Source organism: Anopheles aquasalis, chromosome 3 (genome assembly GCF_943734665.1).
Source record: "Anopheles aquasalis chromosome 3, idAnoAquaMG_Q_19, whole genome shotgun sequence".
In the NCBI taxonomy this organism is placed as follows: Eukaryota; Metazoa; Arthropoda; class Insecta; order Diptera; family Culicidae; genus Anopheles; species Anopheles aquasalis.
Window position 1 is genome coordinate 25,040,331 of NC_064878.1, and position 13,765 is coordinate 25,054,095.

A 13,765-nucleotide genomic window follows, 5' to 3' on the forward strand; every position below is an offset into this window, starting at 1 on the left:
GCCGGTATCTAGTTTGTGATAAGAAGCGAGGAAATAAACATCACCATCGAGAGAGTGCGGCCTGCACCGGTGTTTCGATGTTTATTTCTGCGCAACATTCTTAGCCACTTTTAAACCATTTGGCGTTTCAGGACGTTGCTGTCAGGGCGCCTGTGCCAGCTGTTGGGTGGAAGTTCTATTTGTAAACCCCTTCGTTTTCCCGTCGTCTTTCCTCTTTCCTCTTCCTTATTTGTGCCACGAAAACCGGTGGGAAATTATGTAACAGCGTGCCACATGGGACAAACACATTCACGGGAGCAGCGAGAAGAAGAGAGAGGGAACAACAGTGGTAGCTATCAGCGAAAGAACATCTTCATCATCACCTTTCGCCAACATTTCCACTGGAACTGCAGCGAGCACTAGGACGCCACCGGTAAACTCACACTCTGCATCGACATTTGCATACAAAACGAATTTTTACAGTTCGATAGCGAAGCCCTAGTGGCTTCGCGCCAGCCCGCCCCGCTGGTGCGAATAGCAAATGATACGGAAACGGGCACACCAGACCAGCTCGTGGCCAAAAGCCGGTCGCGAACTTTCGCGACTAGCACCATGCAGATGGCAAGGGGGGCAAGAGGAATGGAATCAGATGCAGAGCGCAGTGCAGTGCCACTGACAGTTCGATGACAACCCCCAGACCTCGTTCTGCCCAGGATCGCTTACCCCCTTCCTTAAGAAGAGTGGATGAGAGAAGGTTTTCGGTTGCATCACCAGCGGGAACGGAACAACGGCCATGGCAACGACACTCGAGCAGACACGACATTATACAATATTAGCGTCGTGGATTTTATCACAGCGGCTAGCGCTTACAAACGTCCTCTCTTCGCACAACAACGGGGTTCGACATCGCACAGAACATTTCCCTGTGGTGGGCGCTAGACGACATCGTGAACAGTAACCGCCACCTCAAAAGGGGAAATAAAAAAAAACCTAAAAAAAAGGATGGAAGTGAAAAATGTCCAAAATGTAGTACCCCGGGGTAAATGATGTGGAAACGGAACTCGACCTCGAACCTGTGTTCTCTCTGCTTGACACTCGCCTCTCCTTCACCTGTTAAAAGTTAGAGGAACATTTGGATGATACATTTACGGACATAGGATCCATATTAGCGGTCGGTTCTGAAGGTCAGTTCGGTGTCATCGCTTGCTCCATCGAATGAAATAAGCTTTTTTTTCAACCGTTTTCCTATTTTCATAAGTAACACGATAACTCGACGCGACTCCAGCATGCCATGCCGTCTGCAAAACCTACGTCATCACGAGCTCGCATATTTCCATAATGACGTCATTAAGCGATACACAGATAAAGGGGTGCACTCTTTTGCGGGTGCTAAGGGGAAAATAATGATTTTTTCCGACCACGTGCCGCACGTATAATGATGGCAGATCCCGAGAGAGAGAGAGAGAGAGAGAGAGAGAAAGTATGTGAAATGCGGAACCGTGAAGCGTTAAGGCGCAAAATTTTAACGACAAAAAAAAAGAAAAAAAAATGATGGTAGCAAAAGAAAAACTATGGGTAGTTTATATTTTTATACAGCGTCCTCACATGGGGTGCTCGCGGCGCAGGACAGCACAAACGGCACTAACGGTCATCATATGCTCACAGTCACTACGGTTTTTGGGGGACTACGGATGCAATGTTAGATGCAATGTTGTGCATGAAAATCTCACAGCGCTGAACTCGCGCTCGGATTTCGTCTACAAGACGATGCGCTGCCGAGGATCATATGGATCCAGGGAACTCAACAGAAGGGTGCAAATAAAAAAAACAAAACGAAAAGGAGAGACCCTCAAGAGGCAACGACAAGGAGAGAGTGAAGATGGGAAAAGGACATTAAATGGGATTAAATCATCTTTCGCATTCCCGGCCCCGGTGGGGTAGTGGCATTCGAAAGCAAAAATATGCATTCTACAGCACTGCCGCTTTTCCCTTGACGCAGTCTCTGGACGGAATGGTAGATCAGTCCGGTCGTGCTACAAGGTGTACTAATTGAAAACCGCAACTCGAGAATACCTCGAGAGATAACGTTATCTCTGGGGGGAGGAGGGGGTTTTGTGGTCAAGATTAAAATGTGATTACGTTTACTGTGAGTGATACAGGTCAAAATATTTAGATTCTACGAGATGGATTCACAAGAGCAAAATTTTTTTTTTCAAAGTTCCATAATAATTTGAATAAAAAAAATCGAAAAATTAGCAATCATAATGCAACCAAACAAATGGTAATTCGCTCTACACTATGCATGATCCGAAATAGATAATTAAGTTGCATTTTTGTAACAAAATAATTTCTGAAAAATCTTGTGATGACTCTGACCATGAATAGATCTCATCCCATTAAGTGTTTGTCTCTGCATCAGCAGTTAAAGTTCCAAACTAACAAACAACGTCCCCAAAAACGGTCTCGCACTCGGACATTGTTTACTCTAGACGCTACACTCCGCCACCAATCGCCGACGCGACGTCGCTTTGACGAGGATCCATCTATAAATCCACCGGCGCCACCGGCGCGCGGTTCGGGATATTTTTTTTTTTACGGTGGCCGCAATGAAATATCGCGAAACGGCTCGCCACACCACCATACCGATGAAGCCCTCCCTCGACGGCATTCTATTATTCCTTTCCGTGTTTTTTGGGGAAGTCTTTCTTTTTTTTCCTTCTCTCCAACAAAAGACCCGCCCGCCATCAGCACAGAAAAAGGGCAGAAAAAACCACAAACCAAAGGAAAGGCGTCCCCCCTCCCCCCTGCGTCCACCGTGGCCGTTGCCAAGCCCCACGACGACGACGACGACGACGACGACGACGACGACGGTGGGAGGATAATCCGGAAAATGAAATCCCTAAATTATCATCCAAATGGAAAAGAAATCAAAATCATAAGCAGCCAGAGCGAATGGGCGCGGATCGTGGCTGTTCCTTCCTGCCTTCTTCCTCTTCTCTGTTCGGCGACACGATTCACGGCCACGATTTTTGGCGAGGGATGGAGGCGCGCCAGTGGAATGATCCACTCGCATAATGTATACTCTGTTTACTACTCGCTATGCTCGCCCGCTCGCTCCAAGGATGAAAAACACGAAGCCGCACAAGCGCAGGCGACCGTAAACCGGATGAGGAATGAAATGAATCATTGCCGGATACATAATCCTGTGGAGAGGAGCGGGTGCGATGGGCAGAGAAAATGGTTTGCACAAAAAAACAAAAACCTGGAACCCTACGGACAACCACTTCTTTCTTCTTTCTTCCCATCCTGCTCTGGGAAACGCGCAGCATCACCGCGTTGCGTCGTAAAAGTTCGTCCATTTCGGTTGTTTGTGTGCGCGGGAGATGTTTTTTGGGACGCTTTTGAACGCGCAAATCAACCTGTGCCTGAGGCTCCCGTTCATGCCATCAATTTAACTGCAAATTCCATCTTCCAGTAACTACCATTTCAGGCACTAAAAGCTAAAAGCGATGCGTATCGCAAACACTCTCTTGCTAATAGAATCGAATCTCTACTCGCCTTCAGGAAGCGTCGTCACCTGTTGCTTTGGCAGCCATCGCAGCAAACCGATCCGATTGCTGCTGATCAACATCGTTCACACACCTCAGGCAGGTTCGACACACGATTAGACGTTTTCATCACACAAAACAGCCAGAAACGGGGCTCTATCTAGTAGTCACCGAGCACTAGTAGTCACTGCACTCACTTGCACTTGCACGGCAGTAGCTGGAGCAGCAGAAAGCACCAACCTGTGTGCTGCGGCACTGCAACGAGGTGGCCACGGATCGAAGAAACTAGGCCCGCATAACAGCACCACACCACACGATGCTGCTAATTTCCGGAGGCTTTCCACAACAACGACGCCACTACTAGCGGCGATGCACTGAAATGGCATCCACCAGGCGCGCTAGGACCAGTGGGGCGAACAAGTAACCGTAGCAAGCCTGCTAGCTAGCCTTCTTCACGTGGCCCTCCACCCTCTTACGGCGCACTGGAGGTGAGTGCAGATCCCGGACCTGAAACGGTAAGGCGCTAGGCTCAGCTCGATCCCGGGCCTAAGCCGGGCTTTCGGGCAGCTTGGAAAGACAATATGTGTTGTGGTGCTGCGTTCCGTGCAGCGCTTATCGCTGCAAAAACGAATATTTCTTTAACCTACATCGTGGTAGGGGCTACGGCAACACACCCAGGAGACAATGTATCGCGCACCGAGGAGGCGTAAATCTGGAGACCATTTGCTTATCGCGCGCGAGGTGCCACCGATAAACAGTGTATTTCCCGTGGTGGTGGTGGTGGTGGTGCTGGTGTCCAGTGTGGACGCTGTGAGATAGGCCGCGTGCGTTTTGCATATTTGGCCGCTCGACTGAACGAGTGTCAATAAATAAGATAATTCAATATGGAGCTCAAGATGGGGGCACAATACGTGCCCCGAGCGTACCTCTTCTGGTGGTGATTGAAATTGCAACAAACGATCCGTGTCAAGGTAAGGTGGGGGGGGGGGGGGGGGGGGCTGGACCAGTGATAGGGTCGTGTGCACCAGCGTACTACTGTTGCCGGAGAGCTAAAGACCAGTTTCAGTGCATTAAACATTGGCACATCATTTACATAACCTCTCTTAGTTGCTAATCCACGTCGCACCCGTGTGTTTATCTAGCTCTAGCGCTGATAACAGAGCGTAAAGATGTCGATGCTTTCACGGAAGCGACAAAAAAAACCCCTGGTCGACGCAGAAGCTCACCAAAAACCGACAACTTTAATCTGCTAAATCCCATATTTTATTAGAGAAGACCACTCGAAATACTCATTGTTCGTTGTGTACGATAAAATCAACAAAAATCTAATCCTCTAGACCGGCCTAGACCCGGTCGGTATTCATATTTTAATGAGCGTACCCCTGAGGGCCAAACGGAAACCAAAGCGAAACGGCGCACAACCAAATCCCATCGCCGTCACACGAAGCACGACCAACACCGCACGATTGCGGCACTTTTTTTTGGTCCCTAGTCCACGGCCATGCCATGCTTTTGCGAAATCCGCTGCTTACAATCATGTTGTTATAGGTACGAGAGAGTGAGTTTTGAATATTATCCACCCCGCAAAAAGCACCTCCTCGAAACATTAACCGTCGTCTTGCGAAAAAAGCGTCCCTTTTTTTTTACTTTTTCATCCGCAGTTCGCTTTTAACCAGAATTATCTCCATGCTGGGCCTGCCTGGCACCCAAAATATGTAAATTAGATCATATCCGGAAGCCGGAATCGTCCTCGCCGCAACCGGAATCTACCCCCCGGGACACCGGAAAACGAACAGCAAGCTCATGCTGTTTCGCGTAGTTATGCAGGACCCTCCTGGGGCCTTAAAAGCGGATGGGTGGCAAGGTAATGTTTGAAAAATGCATTCTCCAGGTCACATGGCCACATAGCGTCGCTGGAAACTGTGCGCTTCCGGATCAACCGATTATGAATGTCGTAGCACCGGTGAGTCGAAAAGTGTCCCAGCAGCACACATTCGCAGGAGGCCATGTGTGTGCAACATAACAACGGACTGCTACAAACGTATAGCGGCCACCATCTGCTCGCTAAAATGAAAAAAAGGCAAATAGATAAGAAGCAGGGAAAAGAGAAAGAGAGAGTTCTTCTCTTTCTCTTTCACACAGTCACACATAAAAAAAAGTTTTGAATTTGTTGTACAAAACGGAAAAAACGCGAAGAATCCGCTCTGCACTGCAACATATCCGTGGCAACGGCCAGGGCCAGACAACACGATGACGACGACGACGACAATGAGAAGGACATGCTTAGACTTCCGGTGGGGAGGAATAGCGAAGCGTACCCATGTTTAATGCTCTCAGGACCATTTGACTACTAGCGTGGTCACGTTGGCCGCCCTCCTTCTCTTTTCAAAATGATGGGGATTCAAGGGAGGTCGTCCCGGGGGGTCGCATCATACACATTTATTCATGGCATGGCAGGTTTCGGAAAGCTCGACCGGAAAACAACAACAACAATAGCGCCACACAGGTTAGATGATGATGATGATGATATCGTCATCGTCGTCGTCGTTGTCGTCTGTCGTCCCCGGCACGGCAGTCGCCGTGTGCCGCGCTTTCACCGGCAAATAAACGAGCAATTTTCCAGTTCGTTTTCCTTTTTGTTTGGTGCTTTTGTCGGGATATTGTTTCCTAGCGGCCAGGCGGAGTCAAGCCGCGCCGAAACCGAGACCGAAACCCGAGTGTGCCACAAATCGCCGCCAGCCATAATAAACGGCAGGCGCACGCAGGAAGGAACGCTCGCCTCGGTGGCAGAATATGGACGGACCAGTTTTAGCTATTGTTTTCCGGGGATTTTTCTTTTTCTTCCTTTTTTCCTTTTGTTCTTTTTGGGGGGTTCTACATTTTTGAACCGGTTAAGTAAGCGATTTTTGATGGTGCTTGCCGTGCACTGCCGCGCACACGGTTCCAAAAGCATGTTCGCTGGCAGTTAGTGTGATGAAATTTATTTTAATTTAAATTCTTTTTCTACATTTAAGCGCACTCACTTGCTGAGTCGCGGAGGCTACTCCTGCACAGCCTGCTTTACCGAATTACCAAGTGTTTGAGTTAAGTTTTCCCAAAACAAAAATACTCTTTTACGATACGACTCAAAGTATGCACCATAGTAACCACCACGGATGGTTTCTATTTTTTAGCGTCGAATCTCATGATCATTGAACGACAATTATTGATTAACTTATCTTGTATAAAAGATACAAATAAGTAAAACTACAGGCAAACAAGCAGTATCTGTTTGCAATTAATGGACCTTTTGTGGAGACATCATGTAGCAAAACCGACAAAGACTGATGCATCTGCTAGATAAGTATATTCAGAACTATAATGTGCCTTAGAATACCCAAAGCAAAATAATTCCAAATTGATTAACATTCCCAATAGTAGATTGTATGCGAAATAACGATTTCGTTTAATTGATTGTACAATTTGTTTCTAAAAGCCACAAAAAACACTCACCATGAATAACCAGCTCCGAGTCACGGTTCACCTCGTACAGACGGATCGCTTCGTCGAGCTCGATGTCCGACTGAATGGTGCACGGATCGTTCTCCTCGTCCACCCATTTCATCGTGAACACCTGCAGGTTGTGTGCAGACCGCACCAGAAAGGTTGAAAGATTAGAAGTCTAATCATAAACGCATTTCACTTAATCCGCCGGTTGCTTCGGGATTGACCGGCCCCTTTTTTCTACTCTTTTATATTTTTATCGACCGATAATAATACCATAATGAACCGAGGAATTGAGAGCAGAGCAGCAAAGAAAAGCAATGAAAGATCAATTGAATCCAATAGTCCCTCATTATGAGACTCTCATTATTTTGAATATAAATTGATTAGCAGAACTTGATTGATAAGCTTATAATTACGCAAACTGCCATAGCACGGATCGCACACTCACCTGATCCGGTGAAAAGCGACAAATTTCGCGCATCTCGCGGCACAAACCCTCGTACGAGATGCTCTCGTCGATGTACGTGATCATCACCTCGCCACTGTAGGCGATTTTCACTTTGATCTCATGACCGCCACCACCCCCTCCACTGTTGTTACTCTCGTTAGCGATCTGGATCGGCATCGTGACCGGCGGTTCGTTTCGCGCTCACACGATGGTCAGTCAAGTCAAGGCACTCTCGCTGGGGCTGCTGCACCGGCTGCTGCTGCTGCTAATTGGCCCCCACCGAACGTACAACACAAACACGTGAACTCCCTTTGGGTGGGATTGGTTCCGGATATGCACTTCCCCGACCGACTCGGTGGCCGTAACGTGACCTCTATCCCTTTTTCTGCGGAGTGTAGAGCTTTCCGGAAGCCGACGCCGAGCTTATTACTGTTCCGTTACGCCCTAGGAGTCATCAGCGACGATTGTGCAGCGACTAGAAATGAGAAAAAGAAACCGGACAAAGGGATTAGTGTTAAGGAAGGTTACGAGATATAAGCATGCTTGATGCGGTACCATAAAGTGCTGATCAATCATAATCGATACAGCTTCTGTGACCGATGGAGACCCAATCCTGTTTTCTTATCAAATTTGTGCTTATCTATACGACAACGCAACAAACCAGGCGATGTGATTGTGGCTTACTCCGTAGCATAAAATCTCAGTTTATGACAGACAGCTTTGTTGATAAGCCAACAGCCTATCTTATATCATTCTTCACGAGCAAACCCCCTTTCTGGCTAGCAGATTCGGAGTTGGCCCTCGCCAGCAAAACGCTTGAAAAACAAACAATTGTCCATTCGTGCGCAATATTAGTCAGCGACACTTTTACTCGATGAGTAAAAAGTACGATCTCCTCGGTTCTAAGCAAGCAATGAAGCAGAATGGAGCGCAGATGTAGCGCAGATGGTGAAGCTTTATGGCACGCGACACAGCGCGAGTGGCGCAATCCAAGATAACAGTTCCAGACACCAGCACTGAAGGTGGGGGACAGACGCACCACCCACCCAGAGGAACCTGGTGCAGGAAGATTAAATAAACAGATGAGAATATGGGGAGCATGCATTATTCCGACCGTCCCGTCGCTTTTGGGGCGTACTGGTCGCTCTTGGTGAGGCAAGAAGCCCCGTGACCTCAATTCCGATCATCGTTTCACGCTTTTCGCTCCGGTTTTTTTGGTTAATTTCCTCTGCACGCGGCATTTAATCAATGAAACAGTTGGCTAGTTTATCAAATAATATCCAAGCAACCGACAGCACACGCCTACTAGGCACCGAAGGGTTCTCGTGCTGGAGGTGGAATTTTCGGTGCCGTCGCTGGAGAGCAGTAAACCACCGGAGTACTAATTATGGATAGCAGCAGCAGCAGCAGTATGTGCGGTTGTACAGCTTAGCAGCTTAGCAGCAGGCACGCAGCACCACAGAGAAGCCCCCGCGTGCGAGAACACAAAGTACAAGAGTAGAAGAAGCCAACATCAGCCAGCCAGCCAAAGTCAATAGAAGCAAGAAGCGAAGAACGCAGCGGAAGCAACGCAACTCTTTCACTTCGTCTCGCGCCACACCGGCGATGGCCCCCCTCGGGGCCATGATGGGTATGTGCATCGTGTATCGTCATGCGGTGTGCGGCAAACCGTGGTTGCGGTACTTTGAGCCAACTCGTTCGTTTTCACGCCGCGCCCCCCGCACACATTTGCACACACGCTTCACCGTGGAGGGGGAGATGTGTGTACGTTGGTGGTCCAGCAAACAGTACGGTACATGCGGCTCCGGCCGCAGAGGCAGAGAGACAGACAGAGAGAGAGAGAGAGGGCGCGATTGTAAGAAGAATAAATTACATTACGCCCACGTTTGCGTGGTGGCCATCTACTGGCTACTTTGCACCCCTTCGCCCCAGTAGTGGCCATATTGATTTTTGCCGGATCTGTCCATCCATCAAACATCCGCTGCTCCGTGGCTTCCCGAATTTTGTTGTTAACTTTATCGGGCCAACTTGGAGCACTTAACAGTCGGTACACCGTGGCAGCACAAAGCTACGAGGAGCACTAGATCATCAACCTAGATAGCGCTGCTCCGTAGCATCGATCTTTCTTCTCGTCGCGTCATCATCGTTCTACTTCGGAAGCAGAGAGCTTCGATCGCAGTGAGTCATGCACTGTGCGCTGTGGCCGGAGTGGGAGACTACCAACCCATTGCTGCTGCCGTGGTTGCTATGATTGAGACAAAGATCTATGAGATGATCGCTTCTTCGGTGGCAAACCAGGACGGATGCAACGAGATCGGAGAGGAGATGGCAATTAAATGAATGACGCAGCGACTAGCATTCGCGGTTTCTGATGACTTACCAGATGGCTTGAAGGCGCTTGGTCGGTTTTATGATCCGTTACTGGCCGGCAGCTGATGATGGGGTGCTACCCTTCGAGAAGGGGGCAACACTTGGAACGACGAGATTAACAGGTGGTTCCGTTGGTAAACAACTCCCAAAACGCACGCACGCACACTGGCCTCTGGGGAATTTCGTGGCCTCTCGCACAAACGGCACAAGCGGAAGAAAAGGCACGTATCACTCGCGCGGCAACACAAGCACGGCTCGCGCAAACCGTGGATCAAAGGACAACAACACAGCAACCTCTGCTCCCGATTTCACACTCTGCCCGGAACCACCACGGGTCGACTTTCGTCTGTTTCGGAGGGAAAGAGGGACCCGTTCCGTGGTGCGTTCACCACCACCACCACCGCCACCGCCGATGTAAACAAATCGGTCACCGCGAATCGGAAGTCACACGACACCGACGCGAATTAACCAAAGGTTAGCCGGAAGTATCGGATGGCACGGGACGCACACAATACAGACCACGCACAATCAACAGACGGCCCGGAAGCCCCGGAGAGCAAGCAAGCGGCCGGAACTGGCACCGAAAAACGGAACGCCTTGCACTTTCGCCGTGTCGCGTCGGGAGTGACCGGGGGAACCGCGCGGCCACAGCTGGAGTAATTTCCCCTAAATGCACCAAACAAAAAACCGAGCGGGCCGGAACGCGTTTGCCGGGTTGGAAATGAAAAAAAAGGACCGAAAAGAACGTGGAAAATCACCCAAAACTCTCGCTCTCTTCGCTTGCTGGTCGTTCGTTCGTCGTTTGTTGCGTCGTTTTGACAGTTCTCGGCCGCAGCTGCTGTGGCGGAATTCGCGGTCGACGCCGTTCTTTTTTTTTTGTGCCGTTCTTGGCCAGCGGAGAAGGATCGATGGTATTCCGGTCAGATAATTATTGCAAACGGAAAATACTGTACAAAAAATGGAAATAAAATGTGGAATATGTGAAAATATTTGATTTTATGCACAGGGTGACCCACCGGGAGGGTGAGAACTGTCAAAAACTGTCAAAAACAAATCGTCACCGCCGCGATCGAAGCCAGCCGGTTAGTAAAAAAGTTGGAAAAAGTTTACTAAAAGTAGTGCACCCAATCGCGATTGTACAATAAAACGATAGCGCCAAGGCGTGGGGAAGGAATTGGATTCTTTTGCGGTAGCCAAGCCATTTGGAAGTTCCTCATCCTGAAGCATGAAACTCGTGTTTACGTAACTTGCACTGCGCTTATCACAAGTAGGTGAGTAAATAAACGGAACAAATTGGAAACCCAAAGTACAATCGTGGAATCTTCTTTCACAGATCAAGTCCTCCTCCCGTGACGCCATGACTTCTATGACCTTTGGGCAGAAAAAGTTCATACCGACCGCGCCGGAAAAGGGCAGTTTCCCGCTGGACCACGGCGGCCAGTGCCGCAAGCTGATGCTGTTTTACATGCGCTGCCTGCGCGAGAACGCCGACGATAATTCTGCCTGCCGCCAGGAATCGAAAGCGTACCTGCAGTGTCGCATGGATCACGAGTTGATGGCCAAGGAAGATTTCTCCAAACTCGGCTACTCTTCACAAACGCCGCCAAAGGCCAGCGAGCAGTCGTGAAACGCGAAACGACCCAAAAGTACAACATTCTACTCCCTTTAAAAGACTTCGAGAGTGATGAAAAGCAAAAAAAATATTCTCATCGGTTGCACCGGGAGTGTGGCCACCATCAAGCTGCCCGTGTTGGTCGAGAAGCTGCAACAACTGGAAGACGCGGAGTTCGACGTGGAGATACGCATTATCGTGACGGAACATGCGCGACACTTTTTCGCTCCTGCCGATCTACCGGAATCGGTCCTGGTACACACGGACGCAGATGAGTGGAACAGCTGGCAACGGCGCGGTGACCCGGTGCTACACATTGAACTGGGCAAGTGGGCCGATCTACTCGTCATAGCTCCGCTGGATGCGAACAGTCTAGCGAAGATGGCATCCGGGCTGTGCGACAATCTGCTGCTTTGCACAACCCGTGCCTGGGATCCACAGAAACCGTTGCTCTTCTGTCCGGCCATGAATACGCGCATGTGGGAGCATCCGATCACGGCATCACAAATCGAAACGTTGAAATCGTGGGGTCACCGAGAGGTTCCCTGCATAGCGAAAACGTTGATGTGTGGTGATACAGGGTTAGGGGCGATGGCGGAAGTCGATACAATCGTCGACGCCGTTCGCAATACCTTGTTGCATGGGGGAGCCGATCTGGGTGGTGGGTAATGTGAATAATAAATTTTCTTTCTAATAAAGACTGTCGTTCATTTTTTCTTTCATTCGAAATCCGGCAAAAGTCTTGGGTTTGATTACATTTCCATCTCCAACTGTCTCCAACGCAAGCCGTTCAAAGCCCGCGTGTCCGTCTGTCGGGAGAGTATTGTTCTTATTTTTTTCCTCAAATATTTACACTTTTACCATTTTTACATTAGCATTGGAAACTTAAGGGGTAGCTAAACAAATAAAATCAATCGTATGATAAGCTGTAAAGGCATTTCTTTTTTTATGAATAGATCAATTCTTAACAGAATCTCTTACGAACGGCGACTAACACGCGTGTTCCTACGGGCGTGGTTTGTCTTTTAAACAGAAATACATAAATATGTTACTGGCTTCTTAAAAATAAGCACTAATTTCTTACTACCAATAATCGCCTCGTGGTAGCAGGTAGCGTTTGGAAACAAAATTACGGAAAATTAAACGACCGTAGATGAAACCTAGTTACGAAACCAAATAAACGGATGCAACCGTAGCAAGCCAACCATTCTTATTCCAGCGGGAGCGCAAGAAATCAATTTCCCAATCACAGAATAATGCTCCCTTTCTCTTCCCAAGGGCTACTTGACAAACGATACGTACTTTAAAATACAGGAAAAAAAACAAATAATTACAACCCCTTTTTATTCCTATGCTGTGCTTCTTTTCCACGTTCACGCTAATGTATTGTGTATGCGTAATTTTGATACAACTTATTTTCGTTTATGAATGCATGAGTGAGTCTGGGTGTGTTTTAAGTTTCTTTTTTTTTCGTCACCTTCGCTTGTAGCCAAAATTTTCCCTTTTTCTTGTTCGATTCCTCCCGCTCTATAGTTATCGCATGTACCTCTTGTTCCATTAACTCCAATCCGTTGAAGTTCGTCTCCATGATGCTTGTCTCTGTGTTTAGTGGTTGGTGCATGGTTGCGCACTATCTCTATCACACGTAAGTGACTTGTTGCTGTGAATCTTGCAAATATCTTGCACATTTTTTTACTTCCAATTTCAAACTTTTTTCGAATTGCTACAGCCAGCAGCAGATACAAAAACGTTCCTTTATCCTTCCCTTATTCGGCTAATGCCATTTTCTATTGTTTTTCCGTTTCTTTTGCTGTGCGGATTATGGTTTTCCTACTATGCTACAATCTCTACACAAATCATTTTGATTGAATTCTATAAATCTTCTCTTCTTGTCTCTGAGTTCGCTCCGCTTCATTTTGTGTCTTTTCATCGTTTCGTTCGTGACTTATGAGCATTTACATTGGATAGTGAATAATTTACAATTGGAAACGCAATTTTCCTACTATCTTACAATTCAAAACGCATTTGAGGGGATGGAAGGGACTGTTGGCAGCGTGTGATTCCACAACACAAAAGAAAACAAAACCACATCCAAACCGATTTACCGATATACGTTTCAACAAGAAGTAATAAATAATTCATGAAACATTTTACTGCTGCTACGCACAATAGGATCATGGAGAAGGAGCAAAAGAATGAAGAATAACTAGGAATGTTGTTGATTAGGATGTCTCTGCCAGGAGACCATTTCTGTTGCGGGTTCGGGTTTGTCACTCAAATCGCGCCGTCCACAGCTAAATCATCATTGTGTATCCCCAGCGG

The 13,765-nt window shown here is 48.0% G+C and overlaps 4 protein-coding genes across 7 annotated transcripts in view; 2 read left to right on the plus strand and 2 right to left on the minus strand.

The window, feature by feature from the left end:
• Nucleotides 1-10,635, minus strand: part of LOC126578936 (atypical protein kinase C) — a 113,015-nt gene extending 102,380 nt beyond the window's left edge. For 2 of the 3 annotated variants that reach the window (XM_050242028.1, XM_050242026.1), the window contains exons 1-3: nt 9,842-10,635; nt 7,462-7,936; nt 7,020-7,140 (exon numbers count right to left, since the gene is read on the minus strand). In XM_050242028.1, coding sequence (XP_050097985.1) covers nt 7,020-7,140; nt 7,462-7,638 — 298 coding nt within the window. In that variant the 5' untranslated portion in view covers nt 7,639-7,936; nt 9,842-10,635. Of the gene's footprint in view, nt 1-3,537; nt 3,945-7,019; nt 7,141-7,461; nt 7,937-9,841 lie in introns of those variants that run through there. The other variant, XM_050242030.1, reaches the window with a different exon arrangement.
• Nucleotides 10,636-11,188: 553 nt separating this feature from the next.
• On the plus strand, nt 11,189-11,458 carry LOC126579332 (cytochrome c oxidase assembly protein COX19). Its single transcript, XM_050242822.1, has one exon. The coding sequence runs from the start codon at nt 11,189-11,191 to the stop codon at nt 11,456-11,458; it is 270 nt and encodes an 89-aa protein (XP_050098779.1).
• Nucleotides 11,459-11,515: 57 nt separating this feature from the next.
• Nucleotides 11,516-12,133, plus strand: LOC126579331 (phosphopantothenoylcysteine decarboxylase). Its single transcript, XM_050242821.1, has one exon. It carries the CDS (start codon nt 11,516-11,518, stop codon nt 12,110-12,112), a length of 597 nt encoding a protein of 198 aa, XP_050098778.1. The 3' UTR covers nt 12,113-12,133.
• A 637-nt stretch (nt 12,134-12,770) lies between these two features.
• Nucleotides 12,771-13,765, minus strand: part of LOC126579330 (uncharacterized) — a 19,643-nt gene continuing 18,648 nt past the window's right edge. For both annotated transcript variants that reach the window (XM_050242820.1, XM_050242817.1), the window contains one exon: nt 12,771-13,765. This exon is cut by the window's right edge and continues 1,069 nt beyond it. The gene's annotated coding sequence lies outside the window, so the exon portion shown is untranslated.

Excerpts from the sequence above, each read along its gene's own strand:
- LOC126579331 (XM_050242821.1), top strand. The coding sequence starts at position 11,516 with ATGAAAAGCAAAAAAAATATTCTCATCGGTTGCACCGGGAGTGTGGCC.
- LOC126579332 (XM_050242822.1), top strand. The coding sequence starts at position 11,189 with ATGACTTCTATGACCTTTGGGCAGAAAAAGTTCATACCGACCGCGCCG.